General features: G+C 35.5%; 1 protein-coding gene across 6 annotated transcripts in view; it reads right to left on the bottom strand.

The window, feature by feature from the left end:
• HECTD1 (HECT domain E3 ubiquitin protein ligase 1) overlaps positions 1-26,747 on the bottom strand; it is a 96,093-nt gene that overhangs the window by 2,594 nt on the left and 66,752 nt on the right. For 2 of the 6 annotated variants that reach the window (XM_037037535.1, XM_037037536.1), the window contains exons 23-41: positions 25,985-26,151; positions 25,714-25,890; positions 21,377-22,213; positions 20,473-20,694; positions 15,266-15,399; positions 14,306-14,428; positions 12,423-12,579; positions 11,058-11,280; positions 9,274-9,328; positions 8,861-9,043; positions 8,261-8,468; positions 8,092-8,177; positions 7,746-7,873; positions 6,361-6,562; positions 4,597-4,734; positions 3,507-4,114; positions 2,090-2,168; positions 1,871-1,964; positions 1,088-1,238 (exon numbers count right to left, since the gene is read on the bottom strand). In XM_037037535.1, the coding sequence (XP_036893430.1) occupies positions 1,088-1,238; positions 1,871-1,964; positions 2,090-2,168; positions 3,507-4,114; positions 4,597-4,734; positions 6,361-6,562; positions 7,746-7,873; positions 8,092-8,177; positions 8,261-8,468; positions 8,861-9,043; positions 9,274-9,328; positions 11,058-11,280; positions 12,423-12,579; positions 14,306-14,428; positions 15,266-15,399; positions 20,473-20,694; positions 21,377-22,213; positions 25,714-25,890; positions 25,985-26,151 (3,972 nt within the window). The remainder of the gene's footprint in view (positions 1-1,087; positions 1,239-1,870; positions 1,965-2,089; positions 2,169-3,506; positions 4,115-4,596; positions 4,735-6,360; positions 6,563-7,745; positions 7,874-8,091; positions 8,178-8,260; positions 8,469-8,860; positions 9,044-9,273; positions 9,329-11,057; positions 11,281-12,422; positions 12,580-14,305; positions 14,429-15,265; positions 15,400-20,472; positions 20,695-21,376; positions 22,214-25,713; positions 25,891-25,984; positions 26,152-26,747) is intronic. The other 4 variants (XM_037037537.1, XM_037037538.1, XM_037037539.1 and 1 more) reach the window with 4 other exon arrangements.

The raw sequence follows: 26,747 nt of genomic DNA, 5'->3' as shown, positions 1-26,747 counted from the left end.
TAACAGCATAGCATCAAGAATTTGCTAGCTAATATGCATACATGGGAGAATATCTACACTCTCAGAAATGTACACTGAAGTGTTAAAGAGTGAAGGGACATGATAAATACAACATTCTCAGATAGTTTAGGAAAACAGCATGCCTTTGTGTCTATACACATACACATTTATTATGTGCAGGTGTGTGTGTGCATGTATATAAACAAATACAGCAAAATCTTAAGTACAGGTGAATCTGGACAAAAGATATATGGGGAATATTTCAACTATTCAACTTTTCTATAAATTTGAGATTATTTGAAAATGTACATTTACACAGTGGAATAGCACTCAGCTATTTAGAGAAAAAAAAAATCTTAACCTTTCCAATAGCATCCAATAGGATGGACCTGGAGAACATTATGCTAAGTGAAATAAGCCAGTCAGAGAAAGACAAATACCATATGATTTCTTCACTCATATGTAGAATCTAAGAAACAAAACGAACTAACAAGCAAAATAGTGACAGACTCAGAGAGCAGGCAAACAGCTATGGGGAAGGGGAGGAAGAGGGTTCTAGATGTGGGGATGTGGAGGGATCGAGCAAAAAATACAAGGGAGAGAAAGCTTCGGAAACAGACAACAGTGTTGATTTCAGTGGGAAGGTTGGAAGGAGGCAGAGGAAAGTACCGGGATAAAAAGTGATGGACAGAGACTTGAACACAATACAGTGTACAGATGATGTGTAATTGTGTGCCTGAAACCTGTATAATTGTTAACCAGTATCACCCCAATAAATTCAATAAAAAGGAAAAAATATAAAATGTTAACATAAAAGCAATAGAGCCTAAGAGTCTGCAGTTTACCCAATTTTGAAAATAATGAATAATTAAAACAGTGAGAAAAGGAATCTGAACTTAGCCAAGACTCAGTTGTCTTTCTGTGTAAACTCAGTCTTACTAATGGATATGCTTCTTGATAAATGAGTTTTAACTGCTTTCTCACCTACTTTATACATGTAATTCACCGAATCAAAGTTCTTTAGCTATCATCTACCATTTGACTTGGGGATATAAACGATTTTATTTTAAAAATAACCAGCACATACCTGTCACGTGTATAGCCCAACTTGGGTTCGGTATAATTGATAATATCCTCTGCTGCCCAGGATGGTGACTGGTTTCCACAAAGGATCGTCTGGACTTCTTCGTGGCTAAAGGAGCTTAATTTCTCCATTGGGAAAACTTTATTAAACCCATCTACGTTATGTACACAGAAAAAAAAAGCACAGCTGAGTTTTTAAATTACAATTTCAAAATACCAAATTTTAAACCAAACTATTAATAAATGTTTGAAAATTTACACAGATTAAATAGCTTGAAAAAACTGTGTTAGGATTTAAAGTGAAACCTCTGCTCAATTTCACAAATGTGAACAGAGAATATTCAATCAGTATGGTCACCATCAAATTCTAATTTCCTATTAACCATAGACGCCAACCAAAGCTATCTTTTCATTTTCAAAATCAGTTAGTTTCAAAAGATCTAATATATTTGCTTCAGTCTTCCCCAGAAGAACTTAGGTTCTAGAATGGTTTAATTCATCTTGATCATCATGTAATGTGTAAAGAATGCAACCTGATGACCACTAACAAATAAGGAAATGGACCCAAAAGCAGGCCCCCCTGTAACTCAGAAGTAGCAAGTTGAGTGCATGCGACAGCCTGCCAGTGTTCCAACCTGTTCCAGGTCCTGTGCAGGACTGTTAGCAAGACAGAAAACTAGGGGGCAAGTCAGGAGAGCATCAGCAATTCTTGACCGAAGCAATGCTTTAATTTCAAGTGCCTCAAGGTGAAAGTAGAGGGATGAAGCGAAAAAGACTTAAAATTTACCTCTAAAGGCTTCCATCTGTTTCTGAATACCCGTATGCATACAAAAGTCAAACATCAAATCCACATATTCTTCTGCATTATCCATTGTTACCATCTGCAAAGAAAAATTTGCCAACGTTATTGTTTATATCTAGGAATATTTCAGCAGCATCTAGTACAACTGGATTCAGTATGAGGACGATTCTGAACTTAAAACTGATTCAAAAGCAAAATTTTTACCTCATCTTCACCACTTGGCTTGAGATCCACAGCTGTAAAACCATATATTCTTGAGGAAGGGCAAAACTGGAAATTTAAACTGGAAGGACAAATAAGAATTAGATTAAGATTCAGCTTCCACTGGTACTTAATTTTTACAACACTGCCACCAAAACCAGGAGCCCCTACTTCTCCAGCAAAATACTCGGTATACACAGTACTAGCTTAGATATTAAGCATGAGGCATTTTTAAATGCAAATCCTGCCTTGACTGGTGTGGCTCATTTGGCTGGGTGTCATGCCACAAAGTGAAAGGTCATGGGTTTGATTCCTAGTCAGGGAACACGCCTGAGTTGCAGGGTCAGTCCCCAGTCAGGGTGCGTGTGAGAGGCAACTAATCGATGGTTCTCTCACTCTCTTTCTCCTTTCCTTCCCCTCTCTCTAAAAAATGAAATCTCTTTTTAAAAATAAAAAAATAAATGCAAATCCTATACACAAAACCTATTAGGCCAACCTGATACCTAACCTGGCTTTGCAAGAAAGCATAAAGTCACCACCTTTCCATATTTCATTTTCCTGTTATGGCACAAAATTAATGAACTAAAGATTTTTGCAGTGAATTATGTCAACATGTTTACAAGATTTTTTTCCCACAGGAAGAACTATTGCTTCACTGAAGTTATTCAGGCTGTGCCACCACCCCACCCTCTATCAAACTCTGAATATAAGGGAGGGAGGGAGGAAAGCAAACTTTGTGGTCACCCGAAAACCAGAGTAAAACATACCAAGGTTATAATTGTATATATATATATAAATTTATAGAATTTTATCAAAAGTCTTACGGCATATGAGTTAGTTAATGCAGCCATTGGGAATAAGGCTTACAGAGCAAGCTGCTTTGAGCTTTGCCATGTAGGCTACATATTAATTACCTAATGTATCTGTCAAAATATTTTTGTCTTCTGACTTTTGCATACCAGATATGTACATTTATCACATTTGACAAATCAGATCATCTTTCAGAGGTTTGTTAATTAATAAACTATATTCTAGTATTCTGGTTATCTGTGTAATACCAGCATATCGATGATTCAAATCAATAATCAATATTTCCTGCCCTGGCCAGGTAGCTTAGATGGTTAGGATGTCATCCCAATATACCAAGGTTTCGGGTTCAATCCCCAGTCAGGGCACATATAAGAATCGACCAATGAATGCATAAGATAAGTAGAACAACAAATTGGTGTTTCCCTCTCTCTCCCTTCCTCTAAGATAAAATAAAATTTTTATAATTAAAAACAGTAATCAATATTTCCTATAGCATATTATTGTTCTTCACAGACTTTTACTGAAATATTACAAATTTATGGGGACAAAGAAACCAAAGCTTTAGAACTTACTCATCCATTAGGTTGAAGAATGTTTATATAAAGCTTACCCTAAATCTTCTATGCTAAGTGGAGGCCCAGATCCTGATGGATTCTTCAGCACTAATTCCTGTAATTTTGTATTCTTCTCATCTTCAGAAAGACCTTTGTTGCTTAAAATCTGGCGCCTCTTGATAGCAAGGTCTTTAATTTCTTTTAAAAATCTGGCTCTGTGTGGGTTTACTAGTTCAAAGTCTTCCCAGGTTAGTATTCCATTAAACCAAGCTGGAGGTTTTGGTTTTGGGGGATCCAGAATAAACTCTGATTTTGAGTCCTCTTCGAAGCTTCCTACTGAGAGGGAATCATGACCTTCTTCTGTAGAAGCTTCAGACTGACTTTCAGTACAGTGTAAGTCTCTATCACCTCGTGACTCATAAATCAGTTTACTGATATTGCTTTTAATGTCACCCATACACATAAGTTTAAAGAAAGGTTTAGAAATAGGCAAGTCCACAAGTCTATTGTCTTGTATGCATTTGGCCAAGAAAATTCCAAGGAAATGAAAGAGTTTTGTGATCCTTTCAAGCTCATCGCTATCTTGTGGAAATGGTGCCGTGAAGAGTCCACATGATCTCTGCACATAGTACCCAGGAGGTTTCAACCCACCTCCCAGATCAACCTAATTTTTTAGAGGGAGAAATGTAAATAAAATTAAATATACATAAACATTAAACATCTTTAATTTGGCTATCTAAAAGTATTTGTATATACATTTTATTAAATTATTCTTTGCAACTATTATCCTTCAAAAACATTTTAATATCAAGATTATTAAATAAATTAAGATTCAAAAACACCTGGCTTATGTCCTAAAAGTATAACTTACTTTTAATAATCTCTAAAAGAAAAATTACAAATCAAGCCCTGGCTGGTGTAGCTCAGTGGATTAAGCATGGGTCTGCAAACCAAACGATTGCGGTTCGATTCCCAGTCAGGGCACATGCCTGGGTTGCAGGCCAGTTCCTGGCAGGGGACACACGAGAGGCACCCATGCATTGATATTTCTCTCCCTCTCTCCTTCCCTTCTCCTCTAAAGATAAATAAATAAAATCTTTTTTAAAAATCAAAAATCAAATCATAAAATGGAAAAATAAATCTTACATGACGGGACTCATCATCTGGAAAGTTATCATCACAAAGCCAAGCTCCCAAGTCAGTTCTTTGGAACTCTGCTGCCACCAGAGCATAAAACTCTAATGTGGGTCCCAAGCCAGTTCCTTCTTCCCCTAAAAATTCAACCTAAAATATGAACAAATAAATTATAGCTAGAAGTGAGCTTAAGTGATCCCATTCTTGCCATAATTAGTCATATCCAATCCAGCAATATACTAGTTTTATAGCAGCAGTATAATATAAGCAACATGGAAGTATTTCTCATTTTTTGGAAAATTATTACATGTCTAAACACTGTGGTGAGTATTTATTCATTAATTTACTTCTCCCAACAACCCAACAAAATAGATAGCAGTAGTTTCTTTTCATCCATGGGGGGCTACATTCCAAGACCCCCAGTAAAAGCCTGAGACTGTGAGTAGTACCAAACTCTATGTATACTGTATTTTTTGCGACGCATACTTTACCCATGAAAACTTTGTAAGTTAGGCACAGCACAAGCTTAACAACAGCAACAAAATATAACAATATACTGTAATAAAAGTTACATGAATGTGGTCTCTTTCTAGGTATTTGCTATCTGAGACATCTACTAAGTAACTCACAGGCAGGCAGCATGTACAGTGTCATGACACCAGACAAATGCTTGATTCACAGATAACACAATACTGCATCATGCTCAGAACGGGGGTAATTTTAAAGTTATGAATTGTTCATTTCTGAAATGTTTCACTTAATGTTGTCAGACTGCTGCTGACTGAGGGTAATGGAAACCACAGAAACTGAAACACTGGACGCGGGCAGACTTCGATATGTGACCTCCTTTTCACACCAGAGGAAACCACTTTATTTCAGAGAAAGTGGCTAAATCATTTGTTTGAGGAAACAGATGTTTATAGATTTGTATGTGTCTATGTAACAACAAAACCTAAACTCTTCCACTTATTTCTGACTTTAGGCAATCACTTTAAAGGTTTTTATCCATACTCTACCTGTTCAGAAAATTACTTCAGGCAGCTTACAAAGCACACAGTGCATAGTAAAACTAAATAAGTAAATAACTAAGGATTATTTACTTAGGTTAAAGGAATATATAGGTAGAAAGAGGAAACCTTATGTATTTCCTAGAGATATATTCATTGGGATCATCTATGATCCAAAAGACACACCGGCTGGTTCAAGTCTGTTGGCAGGACAAATAGTTCTTCCACTATCCCTCATGTAAGAAATAATACATATTCAACATATAATCAACAATGCCCACAGTAACATCTCTATCATAAATATAATGAACTTCATACTACCATTTGTTATAATGTCTCTCAATATAGATCAATTATATAATACCAAGCACAATGTAAGTGAAACAGTATTATAAAAACGTGTGCTCCAAGAATGGAGATATCTAATAGCACAACTTACATAAACATAACATTTAGAGTATCAAAAAGAATCCTTTGTGAATACTACTATTTGGTCCAGGTTTTGCTAAGAAACGGGTCCTTCAAATAGCCCAAGCATCTCCCCATCTCAAGAGTGAAGATATCATTTGCTGCTCACTAAGTCACAAGATCCTGACCCTGAGGTGAGATGACATCCTCTTATGAAGGATGCTCTGCCAGAGGAGGTCTTTGCAAAGAGGGCAGAGAAATTCCTCTTCACTTCTATCTAATGTAATTTTTAGGCAGTGGAACATATAGACTAGCTGGTTCTCTGTCATTCCTGCACAGAAACAAATTTCATATAAGGTACCTCAAGAACTGATTTCCGATCTGCATGTATTTGCATGACGTTCTCAGCCCATTCCATCAGGGATTCACCACGTGGAACTTTTACTCTCTCATGCTTCAGACGACCAACTCGAAACTCTCCAGGATCGTCTCGCCTTACACTACTTGTGGTCCTGGTTCTTTCCACAGTGGCTTCCCGTCGGTTTTGTAACCACACTATTGCTCTGAAATAGAAAAACATCTATGTAGCTGCAGCAGACTGCAACAGGTGAATGTACTACATACAAACTAGTACATAAAAATACAAACATTTCCTAACATCAGAGAAACTAAAAAATAGTTAAGCTATCTTTATTACCTTGATACAATCTAAAAGTCACCATGAAAATGGTACTGTGGTTTTGGGAGCATTTTCTCAACTCTTTTGAGATCTTGATTCCAGGTGTGTCCAATGTTTAGCTCAAACAAACTCTAATAAACTCTTAAAATTTTTTTTAAATGATAGTGTGATTTTAAAACATTTTCTTTTTAGCAGCACAGAGCTAACACATCTAGGGTAGGAGGAAAAATCTTAAACTAGGAGTAAGATGAAAGATCTACTCTTGTGTGTATTACAATTCTTTGGTAATGTCAGGCAACTTGGCTAGGTACTCTGAGAATCAATTTCTTCATCTGTAAAACAGAAATCATAATCAATGCTATTTAAACACCAGGCCTGAAGTTGTGTGTGTACAAATGCTTTGTAAAGGGTATAAGATGATACATCAATGTAGCTTATCAGGAAAACAAACTGCTCCATTTTAAATTATAACATTTTTACATCTATTAGCTAGATGTACTTTCAGCAAAACAGCCAGAAATTCCCACCCTCATAAAACTTTCATCTAGTAGAAGAAAAAAAGAAAAACAAAAATAAAGCAAATATGTAGTTTATTAAATGGCTAGATGGTAGATGTATTTCAATGCTATGAAAGCCATCTGCAAGCATTTAACTTGGTATTCCTGAAAATTTCAGCAACTAATAATTTATGTATGCTATTTAAGAACTATATAGTATATCCTAGCTGACAGAAAACCATATAGTAAGCTGTCTGTATCCATGGATGCGGAACCCACAGACACAGAGGGCTGGCTAAGGGACTTGAGCACCCGTGGATTTTGGTATCCACAGGGTTCCTGGAACCAATCCCCCAGCAGATAATGAGAGCATGACTGTACTCCAGCCCACACTATTCCAAGAGTCCAATCCACTCTACTCCAAGATAGCATATGTCCAGCTGGAAACCAAGTAATATTTCAATGTTGATAACTTAAAAAAATCAGTCTTGACATAAAATACATTTTGTACATTTTGAGCTTATCTAACATCAAAAAATATTCAAAAGCATAAAAGGATACTCTCCCTACCTTGATGCACCAAATGCCGTACACGTGAAATAAAGTTGTCTCGTTTCAAACGGTATGAGAAAAGGACACTTGCTGGTTAATTGTTCGCACCAATCTGGCAGAGCCCCACTTGCCAATGCCAATGGTTCCTGCAAATTAACAAATACCAACGTCTTAGGCAATTATTTAAAAAGACAAACGGGAGTCAATTCTTAAATGGAATCAAATGAATGCCATGAACCATAAGACCAAACTCACTGAATCAGAGGGAAGGGAGAGATGGTGGGAGGTCATAAAGGAAGGAGAGGCAATACTTTGAAAGTCCAAAGGTTACAGAGTTAAAAGTTTAACTATTTGATTTTATTACCTCAATCTGCTGCAAAATTTTTGTTGTAATTTTTTTGCTAGTGAATTCATCTGGTGGGAAAGTAAACTGAGGCTGCTCGTCACCTTCTGTAAAATTAATGAAATAAAAAAAAATATAAACTGACTTGTTTTTTTAAATGCCACAAAAATGAAAGAGGCTTCTTACAAACCTTCTTGGGATATTCTTGAATAAGGGTCACTTGCCACTATATACAGAATACGTAAAAGCTGAAGCACATCTTCTACTCCGCAAGAATTCTGTCCATTGCCTGCTTTGGCCTGAGGCTGCTCTTTTGTCAAATTAAGAATATCACTACTTTGAAGAGTAGAAATGGCCCCCTGGTTTAAGCCAGACTTTGTTCCATGCTCACAAAAATCCTGAGGAAACAATTAGCAAAACTAGCCATTAATCACATTTTCAAGAAAAGCAATCTATCATCCTGTTAGTATTGCTTTGAAAAGGCTGGAATATTTCAAATAATTGTCCTCTTTTTAAATAAAAACAGTATCACCCAAGTAAAAAATTCATGTGTTCCAAACCATTAAAATGCACAAATAAAATAAAAGCATTATAAGCCACAGTTAAGACTACTCACTGGATTTGAATGCCACAAACTATATTTAAAATTTTAGCATTGGCACATTAATGTTAATTCAACATCATTTTTTAGTATGTCCCAATAAAGTGCTCTTCCTTAAGAATCTTTAAAAGCAGCAAAACAAAGCACAAAGCTATTCCCAATGAAAACAGTTTTTATACCAATATATACCTTATATGCAGCTATGAGCTGAGAACAATTTCTGTTTTTCCTAATACTTTTATTAGTGCCAGTTAATTTCCAGTGGCGCAGGAAAGCGGCGTCTGCATTCTTCTGCAGGTAGGTTATCAAGTCATTCTTTGGTAACTCATCAGTGCCAAGGTACTGTTCCACATGCTCTACAGACCAACAGCCCTGCAACAGCAAAAACCAAATGTCGGCCTTTCCTGATGATAAAGTCTGTGCTATTTTACATGCATCACAAAAGGCAGGTTTAAGATCATGCACTTAGTTGACGGAATTCCACATTAGTGATTTTCCCCTCAAATATGCAATTGAAACAGTTTTTCTTTGTTGTTTTAGTTTTTCTTTGTCTTTTTTCCTAAATAGCCAAGAATAAGACCCATTTTCTAAATATAACTTACCATTTTTTCATTTTCCTTTTCCTTGTCAGAATCCTTCATTTCTCTGTACATGATTCTAAACATGAAGATAATATTCAAGTTAATTCATAAGACAAATGACTTGTGGTTATTTCCATTAAGACTTCAGTTTAAAAAATAGATATATAAGTGATAGCATTTGTTAGCCATATACTAATTACATTAAATACTGAACTCGGAGAACTTATGAGAACAAAACATTAATATCTGTTAAACAGTGAAAAGTAGCAGAAATGATATTCTGGAAAAGGAGTTATCGTTTATAAATTTAGCATTACTGCAAAGAAAATATAAAACCTGGAATTTTTAAAGATATAAAATAACATGTAAAAGAGTTCAGATCAAATTTTAAACTCTAATAAAAACTGAAGAAAGAAAAACTGGCATGATGACCTGTCCTGTCTCAAAAGGACCTAAAGTACTTTACTGGACATTACTTAAGATTGTGTATGTTAAGAGAACATCAGAAAATATACTAGCAAATGTAAAGTCACATGAGGATAATGATAAATTTATCTATTTTATATAACTATGATATAATATTAAAATATGTATAAATGAATACACGAGGTTGTCCGGAAAGGCCCAGCCATTGTTAATATAATGAATGTTTTGCACAACTTAGATGTAACCTGGCAGCCAAGGAGAGTGGACTGGAATATGCATGCATGAACAATGATGACTTCACTGTGCTAGTCAGTGGGGCGGTAGACGCAATTGAGTGAGCATGTGTACTTAGTGACGGTCACATTCAAAATGAATGAGTGAGTAGAGCAATGAATCTACATCAAATTTTGCATTAAGCTTGCATATTTCTCTGTGGAAACTAAGCAGATGATTCAGAAGACCACAGCTATGGGCAACTGGGGACTGACAGCTTCATCACAACATACCTGCTCATGTATCATGTCTCGTGCAGAGTTTTAGGGCAAAACATCAAATCACCCAGATGACTCAGCCCACCTATAGCCCAGGTTTGGTGCCCTGCAATCTCTGGCTTTTCCCAAAACTAAAATCACCTTTGAGAGGGAAGGGATATCAGGAAATCTAAATGAGATTCAGGAAAATACTATGGGGCAGCTGATGGTGATCGAGAGAATTGTGTGAGGTACCGAAATAATGCCTACTATGAAGGGGACTGATGGGTCATTGTCCTATGTACAAGGTTTCTTCTATCTTCTTCAATAAATGTCTCTATTTTTCATATAACATGGCTGGATATCTTCTGGACAAACCTCATACAGTATAAAATAATATATTTTATATAAACAATTATTATTATAGGTAATATTGAGCACCTTCTCCATCACAGAGTACTGAAACATTTTACATATATTAATTCATTGATTCCTCACAACCACTCTCATTTTACAGATTAGCAAAGTGAGGTATTAAAATGTTAAATAAATTTGCCCAAGGTCATTGATAATCATTTGTTGAATGAATGAAGAAACAAAAGGGAGGTAAGTTTAACTTACAGACCCCAAAACAAATAACAAGTAGAAAATATTTAGTATTTCATACACAATCCCAAACAGTTGAACAATTATTATGTGAGGAATTAGATTTGATTATTTGCGAAATTCCTTTTAGTTGTAAACCTTAACCCTTCTACATCAGGGGTCAAAAATGATCTTACGTGTTCCTATAAGCCAACAGAAAAAAAAATCAAATCTCTTCTGTTCCTATAGCCCAAATACAGAAATGTACTTCTTCCTGGCTCGTATACTATGAAAATACATACTTAAAAAATTAAAATCTCTTACGTGTATGTTGGCTCCCAAATACGCCTAAGTTTATCTGATTTCACATTGCCATTACAGGATAACTGAAGCAATTTTTGTACATAGTAAAAGATGGTTGATTTAAAATTAGTGAGTGGTAATTCAACCTCACGAGTTGTTCCAAGACCCGTTACTTTCAAAGTGAGGGCTAATCGAGGTGATGGAGTACATTCTACTTCTTCCAAGAGTTCTGAATGAGGTGTTCCTAAAAATGTGAAAAACAGTTACACTAAAACAAGCTGTCCAGAAACAACACGGCACTAGAAGACACGGCTACATGAAATCTAAACCCTTCTATAATATATTAGCTAACAATGTCAGCTACTGAAGAACCTACTGGCCTCAACATTTTTCTTCTTACTTTTTTCCAAATGGGAATAATATACCTATGTTACTTAAAGACAAAGTATAGAGTATAACTTATGCTTGTAATATGAATCTCATTTTTATTAGGAAACATGCTAACTACATGGATATTTTGGAAACATTTTATAAGTAAGAAAACTAAAAGTATTCATATTTCTACATAAAGAGGAAAACCACATCCTTTGGTCAATGACCTGTCAATGTTTGCTTATACTGAATGAGCAGGTTGGGTTGTGAGATAAACACACACACGCACAAAACATCAGGTTCATAGTGTATTTGGTGGTATACTCTCTTCTTTTTTATTAGCACAGGAATCTTTTCCCCATATCGTTAGATAAGCATTTTCTAAAAGTACTTTAGTCACTGCATGACAGCCATTGTACCTTTTAGTCAGATCCCCTTCTCTGACTCTGACCCTCCCCTCTCCCTCTTATTAGGTCACTGGTCATTGCAATGGGGACAGCCAGATAATCCAGGATAATCTCCCATCTCGAAATCCTTACTTAATCGTATCTGCAAAATCTCTTTTGTCATTAAAGATAACATATTCCTATATTGCGGAGGTTGGGATCTACGTTATCTTTGAGAAGCCATTAGATAACGAGCCAACCAGAGCTGTACAACACAGAGTTGCCACTGAGGCTGACTGACTCCGGAGGCCCCAACTGAATCCTTCATACAGCTGTTCAGAGTAAAAGATGAACAGAAATCATCCTTGGCAATTTTCATCCAGTAGAAAATAGAACACAAATTATCCATCTTTAAATGAAGCCTTGCTTTTACAGTTACACAAATATAACAGTGTTTTTAAAAGATTGTATCCATTCTTTTTAAAAGTATATATTTTTAAGGACTTGTAACTGATTAGTTTTTTCCTAAAGGCTTTTATTTATAACCTGCATTATTACTTTTCTAATTGTATGTAATTATCTTATTTGGTATCTGTTAAAATTAATTGACAACTAAAATATACTGTACCTGGGGGTGGAATTTCTAGATCAGTTGTCTGTTGGACGTTAGTACGACCTGGTCTAGGGTCAAAAGCAGGAACCAAGGCAGAAAACTGCCGCTTCAGCACATAATCATCATCCCACGTTCTCCGGCGCCCTCCTTTAGTTTCATACTCCTCTTCTTCCTGTTAAAATAAAATTTCACGTACATTCTAAAACTTCATTATTGTGAAAGTGATGTACTGTCTATAAAATAAAGTACATGTTTAAGTTCTTCTTTGTAGCTATTATATCTCCTTAGCCTTATTTCTTGAGTCAAAATAAGCCAACATAAACATAAACAGCTACATTTCTTAACAATTTAAGTGTATCAAAAGTAAGCTGCATTAGTGTTGGTTACACAAATCTACATGAGATAAAATGACAAAGAACCATATTCATTGTACTAATATCAATGTCCTGGTTTTCCTGTTGTACTCTGTGTAAGATGTAAATCATTGGAAGAAATTGGGCCAAGGGCACAGAAAAGACCTCTCTATACCATCTCTGCATCTTCCAGTGAACCTACAATTATTTTTAAATAGGGGCTTTTTCAAAATGTAAATTGCATTTTTTCAATACAAAATGCATTATGTATTGAATTACACACAAAAAATACATATAATGCTTTGGAGTTGCTTTCAGTTATTATGGGACAAATAGATCACAAGTTTGACAAAGTGTTGCTAACTTAACATCACTTCCTGCATGTCTGGAAATTTCCATAATCAAAGTTTTTATAAGGAATATTTTCTCCTCTCCTTCACTTTTAGTATCAACAAAAAAGAGATCAATGAATTGTAAGTATTATAAATGTCTGATGTAGTCATTTAAATAATAATTATGTACATACTTACACACATACATAGCTCCTTATATTTGGAACATGTAACTGAAATTAACTTTTACAACAAATCATATTGCCATTTGACAGCTCTAGAGCCAGAATGTCTGGATTTTCATCCTGGATCCAAAACTTCTGTGTGAACTTTAAAATCACCATCTGAAAATTGGAGCTAATAATAACTATCAAAGGATGTTGGAAGGACTGAATTAGTTAACACATGTAAAGTATTGAAAAAATGCTTAGCACTTAATCAATAAATATTGCTGGTTATGGACTAATGAAAAATGGACTAAAATTACTACCTCTACTAATATTATGAAAACTCTAAGTCTTAGATAACAGCTATTAACCATTTTAGTACATATTACTGCTAACCAAAGGCCATGGGGACGAGATTTCTCTTTCAAGATTATGTATTTATTTATTTATTAGAAATAGGGGAAAAAGAAAGAGAGGGACAGAAACATCAATGTGTGGTTGCCTCTTGCACCTCTCTCCTGCCCCCACACTGGAGACCTGGCCCACAATCAGCCATGTGCCCTGGCTGGGAATCGAACTGGCAACCTTTTGGTTTGCAGGCCAGCACTGAATCCACTGAGCCACACCAGCCAGGGCTAGACAAGAGTTTTTGAAGATGACCAGTTATTTGCACTTCAAAAATGTAGGAAAGAAAACTAAGCTTCTTCTAGAAGGATTTTTGTTTCATCAGGCGAAGGGGCAGAAAAGCACCTTGAGTTTGAAATGCCACTCTTTCCTCTGCATTGAGACATGGGGAAGAGATTCCAAGAAACTCTTATATGCATTATACTAGAGCTATGCATTATACTATGCATTGTAGTATGCATTATACTAGGACTCTACCTGGAATATAGAATCCAAGCAATTGGGGAAGTTTCTTTTCGTTAACTCTATGTTTTAGCTCTCTGTCCTTTCCCTATATATTTTTCTAGGCATTTGGTTGGTGCTTTACTGTGAAAGGGGAAAAAATACACAGCAGGGAAGATAAATAAATATGAAGATATTACCTGCTCCCCAATAGGTCGACTCCCTGCTCCAGCAGGAACCTGTGGCAGCTGTGAGGTGACAGCGTGATGTGTTACATCAGAGCGGGAGCCAGCTCGCCGCTGCAGGGATGGACGTCTCAGAATCTGAATTTTTAAAATGTGTACAGACATGTCTAATTATTTGATCTATATATATCCTCATTCAGCCTTGACCTAAAACTATCAACCCATATTACCAAAACTGTCATAAAAAACCTTCATATTCATTAGCTCTCTTTGTGTTTTAAATTCATCATGCATTATATAGTAACCTTCACAAGAAATACGCTAATGTACTATTTCCCACACACCATACTAAAAATATTTAAGTTCTTTGCCCCATTAAAACTCAACTTACGAAGCTCTTTGAAATCTAATAACAGTTCACAAAAAGAAATAGAAATATACATTAGAGTAAAGAGTGTTTTCAGGCAAAAGTTCAATTCAAAGACAATTATAGTGGCTAAATTTTGGGACTCTGGATCACATCGCCTAAGTGTAGATCCCCACTCTCCCACTTCACTCTTACTAATTAAGGCAAATTACTTTTTCTATGCCTGTTCCCCACAGCTCTAAGGGCTGATAAGAACACAGACACTGTTTCCAAACTAGTGTTAAAAAATTTACGTATAATTATTGTAGAAGAACCATGAAAACTATATTCTTTAGGATTAGTGCAGTTCTTCATACTTTTAAACATGTTAAAACACTGGCATGTGGCATTGCAGTATTTTTTAAATATAACAACCAACTTACTTTCTTTTAGAAGAGAATCATAAATGCTCATTATTAAAAGCATTTTTCTTAATTAACCACATTTTTTCATACTGTTACCATTATTTCCTTGCTTTGAAGTTTTTAACTAGGACTCTGCTTTTTCTCTATTCATTTCAATCACTAATATCCTATCTTAGTTAAGAGAATGGGGGACTCTCTCTCTACCATAACCTCCTCGTATTCTTGGTCCTCCTGATTGTCATCTTCATTTTCATCATCTTCCTCGTCTGGCTCAGGCAAGTCCTCGTCGTCATCTAGTTCAGCTAACAGAGTACTGGCACGGCAGCTGTCAAGGAAATCTAGAAAACAAAGCCAACAGCCTCACTCTCAACACAATTAACAAAGCGTAACAAAATAACTTTGTGTTTTGGTTTTTCAAAACAAAGGTAAAATTCAAGAGACAAGTATAAAGACCACACTTAGTGATGCCACCCTTCTACCACACATACAAGGTGACCAACTTGGTAAACTGTCACAAGCACAGCAGAAATCAATGAGGAATAACCATAAACTAAACCCAAATCTAGAAAATCATAATATAAAAGGTCAACACCGTAGCCTATGTTAAAAACTAACAACCACCTGGCTGGTGTAGCTCAGTGGATTGAGCACGGGCCTGTGAAGCAAAGGATCACCGGTTCAATTCCCAGTCAGGGCACATGCCTGGGTTGCAGGCCAGGTCCCCAGTAGAGGACACATGAGAGGCAACCACACATTGATGTTTCTCTCCCACTCTTTCTCCTTCCCATTCCCTGTCTCTAAAAATAAATAAATATTTTTTTAAAAAAAGCTAACACCCATCATTATTGGTCTCTGCGTTAGCATGAGCATGGTAGAGAAAGAACACTTCAGAGTCACTCACTGTCAACAAATACCTACTGAGTACCTACTACGTGCCAAGAATTGTGTTAGGCCAAGAATTGAGTTGTGAACCACATAGTTAAATACTTTCTGATGACATGTTATTTTTAACTATAATAATGATATAAAATAGATGTTCATACAGTATGTCAAAACATTTTTTGGTAGTTGGGATTGGGATTGTGTTTTTAGGGATTTGGCTATTGAAATGGTTGTAGTGAGTTTTATTTGGAGTAATTTTAAAAAATATATAAAGATGTTCATGTCTTCATTTTCAGTTGTTATGTATTGGGCCATCCTAAAGATATTTCCAGATGCTAAACCTTGGAAGGAACATAGCCTGCTCACTTGCAGGCTCACATTGTTGCCCCCTACCTGCCTGCCTGCCTCTTTCTCTTTCTCTCCCCCACTCCTTCCTCCCTCTCTCTGTAGTATATATATATCTTCTATAGCTATGCAGTCATGTGTCACATAACAACATTTTTGGTCAACGACAGCAACAAACCACATATCCGATGGTGGTCCCATTAAGATTATAATGGAGTTGAAAACCCCTATCACTCAATGAAGTAGCTGCCATAATGTCAGAGCACAGTGCATTACTCACGTGTTTGTGGTGACAGTGGTATAAACAAACCTACTGCACTGCCAGCACAACACATACAGTTCGGTACAGTGTATAATACTTGATTAGGATAATAAATGACTGTGTTATTGGTTTATGTATCTACTTACCTTATACTTTTTATCATTAGAGCATACTTATAAAAACATGGGCTGTAAAACAGTGTCACACCAGCAGCAGCCTCATACATCTTGTGTTTAACACGTCTCTTAATTATTTTCTCTTGTACTTCATTTAATCTCATGTTTTATGAATTTAGTGTAGCCTAAGTCTACCCAATGACTCCCCTAGAGCAACTTCCAGTCCTGTAAGTTCCACTGATGGTTTTAAAAATCTTTGCAGTGTATTTGTACTGTACCTTTCCTATGTTAGACAACAAATATCTGTTATTGTGCTATAACTGCCTGCAGCATTTAATACAGGTGTACAGCCTGGAGCAATAGGATCCACCATATAGCTCAGATGTATAGAAGGAGATATATACACAAACACCATTTAGGTTTGTGTAAGTGCACGCTATCATGATTGCACAAGGATGAAAGTGCCTAAAGATGCAAATATCAGAATGTATCCCAAATGTTAAGCAGTGCATTTCTACTGCTATAGTAGAACAGAAATGGTCTGACACCACATGGAACTTATGGGAGAGAGAAGCATTTAAAAAGTAAACAAATGCACACATCAATAGGAACTGCAGAAGATCTTATGAGGAAAAAGAACAAAGTAAGTCAATCAGAGAGACCTGCTTTAGCTATGTGACCTGGCAGGTTACTTAATGATAATGACTACATAAGGACAATGCCTACTTATGGAATAATGTGTGTACCACTTTCGTATTATCCCTATTATCTAGCACATAAGAAGCTCAGCAAACCTGAATCCCTTTAACTCCCTCCTTCTCAGGATCTCTCTCCCTCACCCTCACCCTCCAATGAAGACTGTGCCAAATCTACACTGTCTCACATAAAGAAGATGCTGACAAGGTGTTCTTCACAAGAACTAAACACAAAATGAGGAATAATGGGACTAAAACGCAATTTTTTTTTACTGGACCTAGAAGGAAAAGAACATAGATAAAAAGGCAGTATAGCCACAGCCAGTGTGGCTCAGTTGGTTGGAGCATCATCCATAAACCAAAGGGTCACGGGTTTGATTCCTGGTGAGGTCACATGGCTGGGTTGTGGTTCAAAAGTGGTCAGGACTCATGGGAGAGGCAATCAATCAATGTTTCTCTCCTCTCTCTCCCCCTCCTTTCTCCTCTGTAAAATCAATAAGCATGTCTCCGATGAAAATTTAAAAAAAAAAATACAGTGTAGATACTGTATTCCAAAAGAACATCCAGAAGACAATTTGTAATTATTTAGTAGACACTTGCATCTGCAGACCTCTGAACCAAATACATATTTTTAAATCTAATAATTACATGGGACTAAAAAGTGAATGCCTTTTATTGAATGACTAGTAGAAGAGACTTGATATTATACTCAATTAGGTTCTAAAGTATACATTTTTNCTCCTCTGTAAAATCAATAAGCATGTCTCCGATGAAAATTAAAAAAAAAAATACAGTGTATATACTGTATTCCAAAAGAACATCCAGAAGACAATTTGTAATTATTTAGTAGACACTTGCATCTGCAGACCTCTGAACCAAATACATATTTTTAAATCTAATAATTACATGGGACTAAAAAGTGAATGCCTTTTATTGAATGACTAGTAGAAGAGACTTAGGTTCTCAATTAGGTTCTAAAGTATACATTTTTTAGCACTTCAATATTCAATTAGGTTCTAAAGTATACATTTTTTAGCGCTTCAATATTCCAAAATCAGAATGTATTTTACAATCAATAAGTCACAGCTAAAGAGGCAATACTTTTTCTTTCTTTTTCCATAGTGACATAAAATAATGGTGTCTCTTATAATAATGACATTTTAAATTTGATGAAATATATTACCCCTAAAACATTAAGATGCCATCCTGCAATTTAGGCAGTGGTCCTCTTAAATATTATGTGGTAGTAAACAAAATTAATTAATTATACTTCTGGTTCATTTTTAAAGGACATCATCTGACTTCTTTTTTTTTTAAGATTTTATTTCTTTTTAGAGAGGGGATGGGAGGGAGAAAGAGAGGGAGAGAAACATAATGTGCGAGAGCAACACAGATTGGTTGCCTCTTGCACAATCCCCAACTAGGGACCTGGCCTGCAACCCAGTCATGTGCCCTAACTAGGAATCAGACTGACAACCCTTCAGTTCACAGGCTGGCACTCAATCTACTGAGCTACATCAGCCAAAGTGAAAATCATCTAACTTCATACATGTCACAATTCACTGAAGTGCGGTTTTACTTTTTTACTCAACTTCCCTTTTTTATCAGAGTATAAGAAATTTTTACAAGCTCCTTAATTTCATAGATTTGACCATATGACAGAATCAAATCATGTCCCTCCAAATGTTAACAGAGTAAAAATCTGCATATACAGAGATTATTTTATAAAATAGAGTGCTCCAGTTTTAGGAATGTAAAAAAGGAAGTTTTAATCATCTAACAATTTTTAAAAGGCAACAAGCAGCCCTGGTTCTTTATATTCTCTCCCATCAACATACCCACAACCTTCTTAACCTTCAAATGATAAAGACCTAAAGCTTGACTTTAACATATTAACCAATGGGGAGGGAGAGTGCCTTCATGAAAAAAAGTGAAATGGAAAACAGCTCATTCAATAAATTCACAATACTCTGGTATAATAATCATCATCTTCATTTGCTAGCCATACATTTAAAAAACAAAGTAGAAAAAAGAAAGTAATGATTTTCCTAAAATCAGAGAATGTCAGATCCAATTCTTGGCTTGTAGGAGAGGCCAAATTCTCAGGAAAAAAAGAAAATATTAAAATGAGATACATAAAATAGTACTTAAAATATATATTCATACAAATTTTCTTGTGTTTGAAATTAACAAAAATAAATTTTAATTTATTTATTTTGAGAGAGAGAGGAAGGGAGGGAGAAAGAGAGGGAGACAAACATCAGTGTGTGGTTGCCTTTCACGTGGCCCCCACTGGGGGACCTGGCCTGCAACCCAGGCATGTGCCCTGACTGGGAATTGAACCGCTGACCCTTTGGTTCGCAATCTGCACTCAATCCACTCAGCTACACCAGCCAGGGCACAAAACTAATTTTTAAAAAGAACAGGTACTGATACCAAGGATCTATGGTAAAGGGTATTCCAAAACAATACTGATATGATGAGAGGGCAATTCAGTAACTAGTCAATTAAGAATTCACACTAAGGAAATATACAAAAATATAATTCAAAGATGCTTTCATAACAATGATTATGGTAATAAAAAACTGTAACTTAAAATATCCAAAATGGAGAATTTATTAAATAACAATCATACTGTCAAACAGCAGAATATTTGGCAGCCATTTCAAATAGTAGAAACCCATCAACAATGTGAAAATATTTTCACAAATGAGTGAAGAGAGCAATCTGGAAAGGCTACAATCCTTTTTTGTTTAAGGAAAGTATACCTCAAGCTGTATGCATCAAATAACAGTGACTATTTCTAGAAGATGGGGACTAGATGATTTTAATTTTCATTTATATTTACTCTTTATAAAATCTGTTAGGGTTCTTTGAATAAAACTTCATTAATGACAAAAGGCAAAATAAGATGATACACCAAAGTTTCTAGATGTCTCTTTATAATCTGATAATTTCTTAATAGTCCCTCATATGATGACTTTTTTCATCTCATAAAACACTAAATTTAAGAGAATAATCCTTTCCTATTCAAAAGTTAAAATCCCAGCAGAAAAACATCACAAAAGCATCACTATATTAAGTATCCAAATATTTTAAACCATAACTTACCATATAAGGAATACTCTGCTTCCTGACCTGTGTCGCTTTCACTGGAGGTTGACGTGAGGCTGGTGGTTAAAGTATTACTTAACGACTGGCCAACTGACAAAACTGTTGTTGCTGTAGCTACATTGCTGCTGCTAGTAACACTGGAGGTTGACATAGTCACTGTTGATGTAGTACCCGGTGTGGTCAAATTAGGGAAACTCTGAGCACCCATAAGAGGAGACGCTAAAGATAAAAATGAAGCAGATCAGTACAAGTAGGTAGGATTGTATAAACCTTACAAAAACTACACTGTATCTTTAGAAAAAAAGAATAAGATCATGAAACACTAAGTTATTAAATGGATGAAAAGCAACAACTTTGGGAACCCAACTGAAATCCAACTAAAAATTCTTATTTTTATAGCACTATTATTTTTCAAAAAATTAAACCAAGCTTTTTTTTAAAAAAAGTGAAATAAGCAATGCAATAATTCCCAATAATATTTTCAAACGGTACTACTTTTACCCATTAGTAGCTTAAATTAGAATGATGTAACTTTTAGCAGTTAACAATTTAGAACCTAAGTAAAAGTTATACCAGGTGTGATGCTTTAATTTCCATTGACTGTTTAATAGTCATTTATTTCCTCATACAACTGTACTTAATGATTTATTGTTGAGGAGTGAAAATCAGAGTGTGTTATTGTTTTATCCTTTCAGAGTAAGAGACTCTTTATCACACTGGAATTCTTTAGACATGATTCTACAGAACTTCATATTCCTGAAGTGCTAAATTTGATGGAACTATATCTGACATGGTTAATGATCAGTTAAAGACTGAAGCCAGAGCCCACTGAACAAGAAACCCTACTTTGCATCCCTCAAGTGGAAAAGGCATTGGGTTCCATAAGGAAAAGCTCACTTACTTGCTGTGCTCATCACATTCCTCCCCAAAGTATTAGTGTTGTTATCACTGCTGCTTCGGCTTAGATTCATGTTGTTCGTGGCATTAGTCCGTGCTATGTTTGCCACTCTCCTTACAAAACTCTCCAAGCTAGATGTTTCTCTTGAGGACAGGTTAGGTACACTTGCACTAGAGCTCATTGGGGCCCCAGCAGCCAACAGAGAACTCACTGACAGTCTGTTACTTGCTGAGGAGCTAAGGGGTCGTTGTGAAGCTGCTTCTTTATTAGTTAACTCAGATACTGAACTAACATCAGGAGAACTAACACTAACAATTCCCATGGATATTGCACTAGACTCCCCAGGAGTACGAACAGAGCTATCAGGGCCTAACTTTCTTTCAGCATTTTCACTTCCCGTTTCCGCTGTTAAGGTACTGGTGCTTGCACTGGAAGATGACCCTACTTCTGTTTGAGGGACGTTTTCAGCAGATGAAAGAACAACAATTGGTTCATGGACATCAGCTCCTGAAACTATACTGTGTTCCATTACAATTTCTGATCTCCGTTCCGTTTTGGTCGAACCCAAGCTGATGTCGCTGCTACTGGCCACGCTACACACAGAACTGCTGCTTCCTTTTCTACTTGAGGAGCCTGCAGCAGCAGATGTCTTGTCTGGACAGTTGTTTTTCACCAAGCTGCTCCATGCTTGCGTTGTGCCTGAAACAGTGGATGAAACAGGTTTGGGTGATGCCACTGTATCAGGGTCGTACCCTGGTGCAAGCTTGAGGTCAAATTTTCCTTCTGCGCCCATACGGTAAGAGTTTGAGCCACCAGCATCCCAGGTGACATCAATCCAGCCTGGAAAGGGACAGGAGTTTGTGAGACCCAGCAGAAAGCAGAGAGGAGCGTGTCAGACAGTAGCTCCACAATGTGGGATCAGCTTTTCATCAGTGTTGTACTTCTCGGACTTTCTATAGTCATTTATGGTCTGCCAATTAAAACTAAATTATTCCTTTCATTTCTATTGTTTCTGTACTGTTTGCTTTGCTGATATTTAAAAACAATATAAGGGGCAAGTTTATATCTATTGGGGTATCTTTTAAGGGGAAGAACTGTTAAAAATTGTAAAACAAAAACCTGATACAAATGGTAAAAATGGTAAAATACTGCAACTTCAGCAACACAGATGAAATCTAAGTAAAAAGTTTTTCTAATTGCTAAATATAATCATGTGGTTAAATTGTTCTTTACAGAAAAAAGTACTGGCTTGCCATTAATTTCTGCATTTGGGCTAAATCCTATAATTGACAAAATATTCATATATCACTGTAGAAATTTTAGGTCAGTAGCTCAAATTACACTAAGTTAGCATTTCGGTTGTGTTCTCAAAGTTCAGTGGTTAACTTGGTTCTCTTATGATTAAGTTTACTAAATTTAAATAAGCACAGGAAATTCTAAAAGCAAAATTTTAAAAGTATGCAAAGCTCTTCTACTAGAATCTATATGCTAAAGCTAAAAACGTGTAAACAACTAATGAGCAAAATGATATTTAACCTATATTTACTTGTACGTGGAAAGTGATACTTATTTTTTAAAGCAATTTACTTCCAAAAACAATAAAATAAAGCGCCTATTAAAAAGGAAACTAGCAGAAAGTTTACAATCTCACTTTAGTGTTATAAACTAACTCACTTCATAGAAAAACACACAAAAATGTTTATTTTTAGGGTATAACAAGTTTTTCTATCAAGTTTAAAAGTCCTTTAGCCATACATACACGTACCTCCACATATGTGCACATACACGTACACACACATACACACACGCACACCAAGTTCATCTTTGTGTATGATGAGATTCAGAGGGTTATGAGCAATACTGAATTACCTGTGGGAATTCTTTTTGAGTTCTTTGAGAAGAAAACTGCCCCAAATCTACATAATCTAGTTTACATGAGATTTCAATTGCCTCAATTTATTCTTTAGGCTGAAATAACCTCTGAAGAAACAACAATTAACTATCTCTTCTGCAACATGGAAAAACGTGAGAAAAGTAAAGGTTCAAAAGCATATCCCAACCCCAAATAAAAATAGTATTTGCATTGTATTAATTGATCCAAAAATACACTGATAATTTTTTCATAGCACTTATCAAATTTTGTAATTGTATGGTTATCTATTTCACCCAAAAGAAGGCAGGGAATCATACTTTGGTGCTGAGCGTTGTACACCTGAAGTCTAACAAAGTATCTTTACATAACCAGGCATTCACATTTGTAGAATAAATGAAAAATATTATCTATAAGTTCACTAGATATCCCTACAAACACATAAAAATTTTTAAAGATTTTATTTATTCATTTTTAGAGAAAGGGGAAGGGAGGGAGAAAGAGAGGGAGAGAAACATTAATTGGTTGCCTCTAACCTGCCACCTGTAGGGGACCTGGCCCACAAACCCAGGCATGTGCCCTGACTAGAAATCAAACCAGCGACCTTTTGGTTTGTAGGCCAGCACTCACAATCCACCAAGCCACACCAAGTCAGAGCAAATTCTTTAGGGGGAAAAAAGAGATTTAATTGATATAATGTAAAAAAATAATTTTAAAATGTCAGCCATTCATATTAGGCTTGAGAATGTATTTAAATGACATGTAAGGGAAACTAAGAAAGGGTCCATGCATACTATCCATAAGTATACAGGGACAAAATTTTAAACTTCTCCTATGCACCCGAAATAGATAAAAAGTAGAGTTAGTAGTAACTAGCCATTTTTAAAAATGGTTGGCTTAAGTATTTGAAAGCTAAGAACCTTCTCTGACATAAAGGTTTTAAGGTACAACTAATAAAAATAGCCATTCTAGTGAGCCAAAACTCTGAATCCCTATATCAGTCAGATCAACAAAAATAAGCCTCTCTCTCTCTTTTTTTAAAGATTTTATTTCTTTATCTTTAGAAGGTAAGGGAAGGAGAGAGGGAGAGAAATATCAATGTATGGCTGCCTCTCGTGCATCCCCTGCTGGCAACTGGCCTGCAACCCAGGCATGTGCCCTGACTGGGAATAGAACTGGCAACCCTTTGCTTCATAGGCCCATGCTCAATCCACTGAGCTATACCATCCAGGGCAAAAATAAGCCTTTTTATACCCTAAATTCTGAAATTATAAGATTCCAATTTTCCTATGCAGTTGCTTCAGTTGATTTCCGGCCAAGAAAAATGAACTGCATTCACATTTCCCTAACTAGCCCACATAATTAAAAGCCAAAACAATTTAGGAGAACTCAAGTATTAACTAGGAATCACTAAGATACCCCAAAACAAGAACATTTGAAATTTCTGAGTTGAATGGTGCTATCATCTCATTACAGGTCTTTATGAATCTTGGCAGTTAGATACAAGCTAACTCACTGTTAACATGTTCCGATAACAATGCTTGTCAATTAGGGTATGACTAAAGAAAAATGCACTTGGAAGCAATATAATTCAAGAACCAATTTTAAAAGCAGTAAAATCTAAGAGCTTATCTAAGTAAATTAAAAATTAAAGCCTGCTCACCAACAACATGAACATATTAAATTAGTAAATGATCATACTCCCAAGCACCATCACTTCTAAGAACCCACCACTGGTTAAGGTATTATCCACTAATACATCAGCCTTCTAAGTTATTAAAATATTAGTCATAATAGTTGCTTGTGGGAATTAATAGCAATTTATTAAATAGATAGAGTTCCCTAAAATCTACAGCATCAAAAGTTAAAAATGAACTTGATTTAAAAGATAACCACTACAAAACAAAAGTTTAAAAAAGTTTAAAAAGTCCAAAGAAAAAAGTTGGTGGTCTGTGAAATACTGTGAAATATCTTATAATCTACTAATAAATGAAAAGGCTACAATCCTTGTTCTATGCTTTACTGAAAAACAGTAACTAAAAACTCTTAATTCTTTTTCTACTACGTGACTTAATAATACAGTAAAAAATCACTGCCTGATCCCTGTCAGGCTAACAGGATAGAGAAAAGTATAGGAAATTAACATAAAGATAAAACTTATGAATAATAAACTTTAAAAAAAAGCAGAAAATGTATCTTGAATGGATTCAACTTATATGAGCTTATTAGTCACTTCAAAATATTAGCAATAAGTCTTGAGTCAAAACCTAGCATTTAAAATTTTCCCATATTTTTAAAGAAATTATTTTTTCTTTTTTATGTGAAAACAATAAATTAGTTTTTCTACATATTGTTAAGACATTTATACACGTATAAATTATCCCAAAATAGGGAAAAAAACAACAACAAAAACACACCCTGTTATTTAAGTGCCTGATTTCCACACCACAAATGCCGAGCACCTACTCACCATTATGAAGCTCCCCGGTGACCGTGCCTTCCCCCTGCGGGCTGCCATCCTGATCTCGCCATTTCCAATCCAGGCCTCTGATCACACGAGCCCCTGGAACCATGTATTTCAGAACTTGGGAGCGCACTAAACGTCTCTGTCTTCTAAGATTAGCTTCTGCTTCCTTAGCTGCTTTTCCTGTAAGGTAAAAATTAGAGAAATAATAACAAAATCACATTAGATAAATATAACTGTTTTAGTAACTTAGAAAAACCTACTATGATCTCCTTACCTAGCTGATCTTCACATACTCCATTGACAGTGCCATAAAGTTCAAATCCGGACAGTGAGAGGTAGTGAGTTTGACCACTAGCATTCTTTCCCATCTGTTTAATTCTCACATGTCGCCATCCTTGTTTCTCATCCTTTGGTGGATCAAGAGGCCAGGTTGCTGTAGACCTATGGATGTGTTAAGGAAAAAAATTGTGTAATATTTTAAAACAAATGAAAAGATGTTTAAGGTGCAGAATATTTTTTAACGTAACAAAGAACTACAGGAAAAATAGCTTTCACACTCGGTGAATAGTTTCTTACACAAGATTAAAAAAATCAAAGTGAGGAAATATGGTATCAAGAAAGTTGAATATGAAATGTTTAAATGTAAATTATTAATTTGACTCATTATAGAAATTTATGATTAATAAAATCCAAAATAAGTTGCTTTATGAGTAACAAATGTACTTTTATGATAAAAAAAGATTTTTTAAATTCTTCTAGTTTTAAATGATGTATTTACATACTAATGTTAAAGCTTGAAAATATTATCTGGCAATCCTAGTTAAGAAGCTCCTACCATATTACATTAAATACAGAAAGTAATTTAACTTCACACTCTATCTACCCCTCAAAATATGCCACAATGTATAATTAACACATATTAGAACTAAAATTTTAGAAATGTAATACTAAACCTGTCTTTGAAAAAATTACATGTAAGCATAAAATTTAGGAAGAGATACATAAACATAATATAAATATAAAAATCAGCTATAATT

This window comes from Sturnira hondurensis, unplaced genomic scaffold (genome assembly GCF_014824575.4).
Source record: "Sturnira hondurensis isolate 20B ecotype Veracruz unplaced genomic scaffold, ASM1482457v3 Scaffold0023357, whole genome shotgun sequence".
NCBI lineage: Eukaryota > Metazoa > Chordata > Mammalia > Chiroptera > Phyllostomidae > Sturnira > Sturnira hondurensis.
The sequence above is the reverse complement of the archived record's forward strand: the minus strand, read 5'-3'. Positions and strand labels throughout refer to the sequence as shown.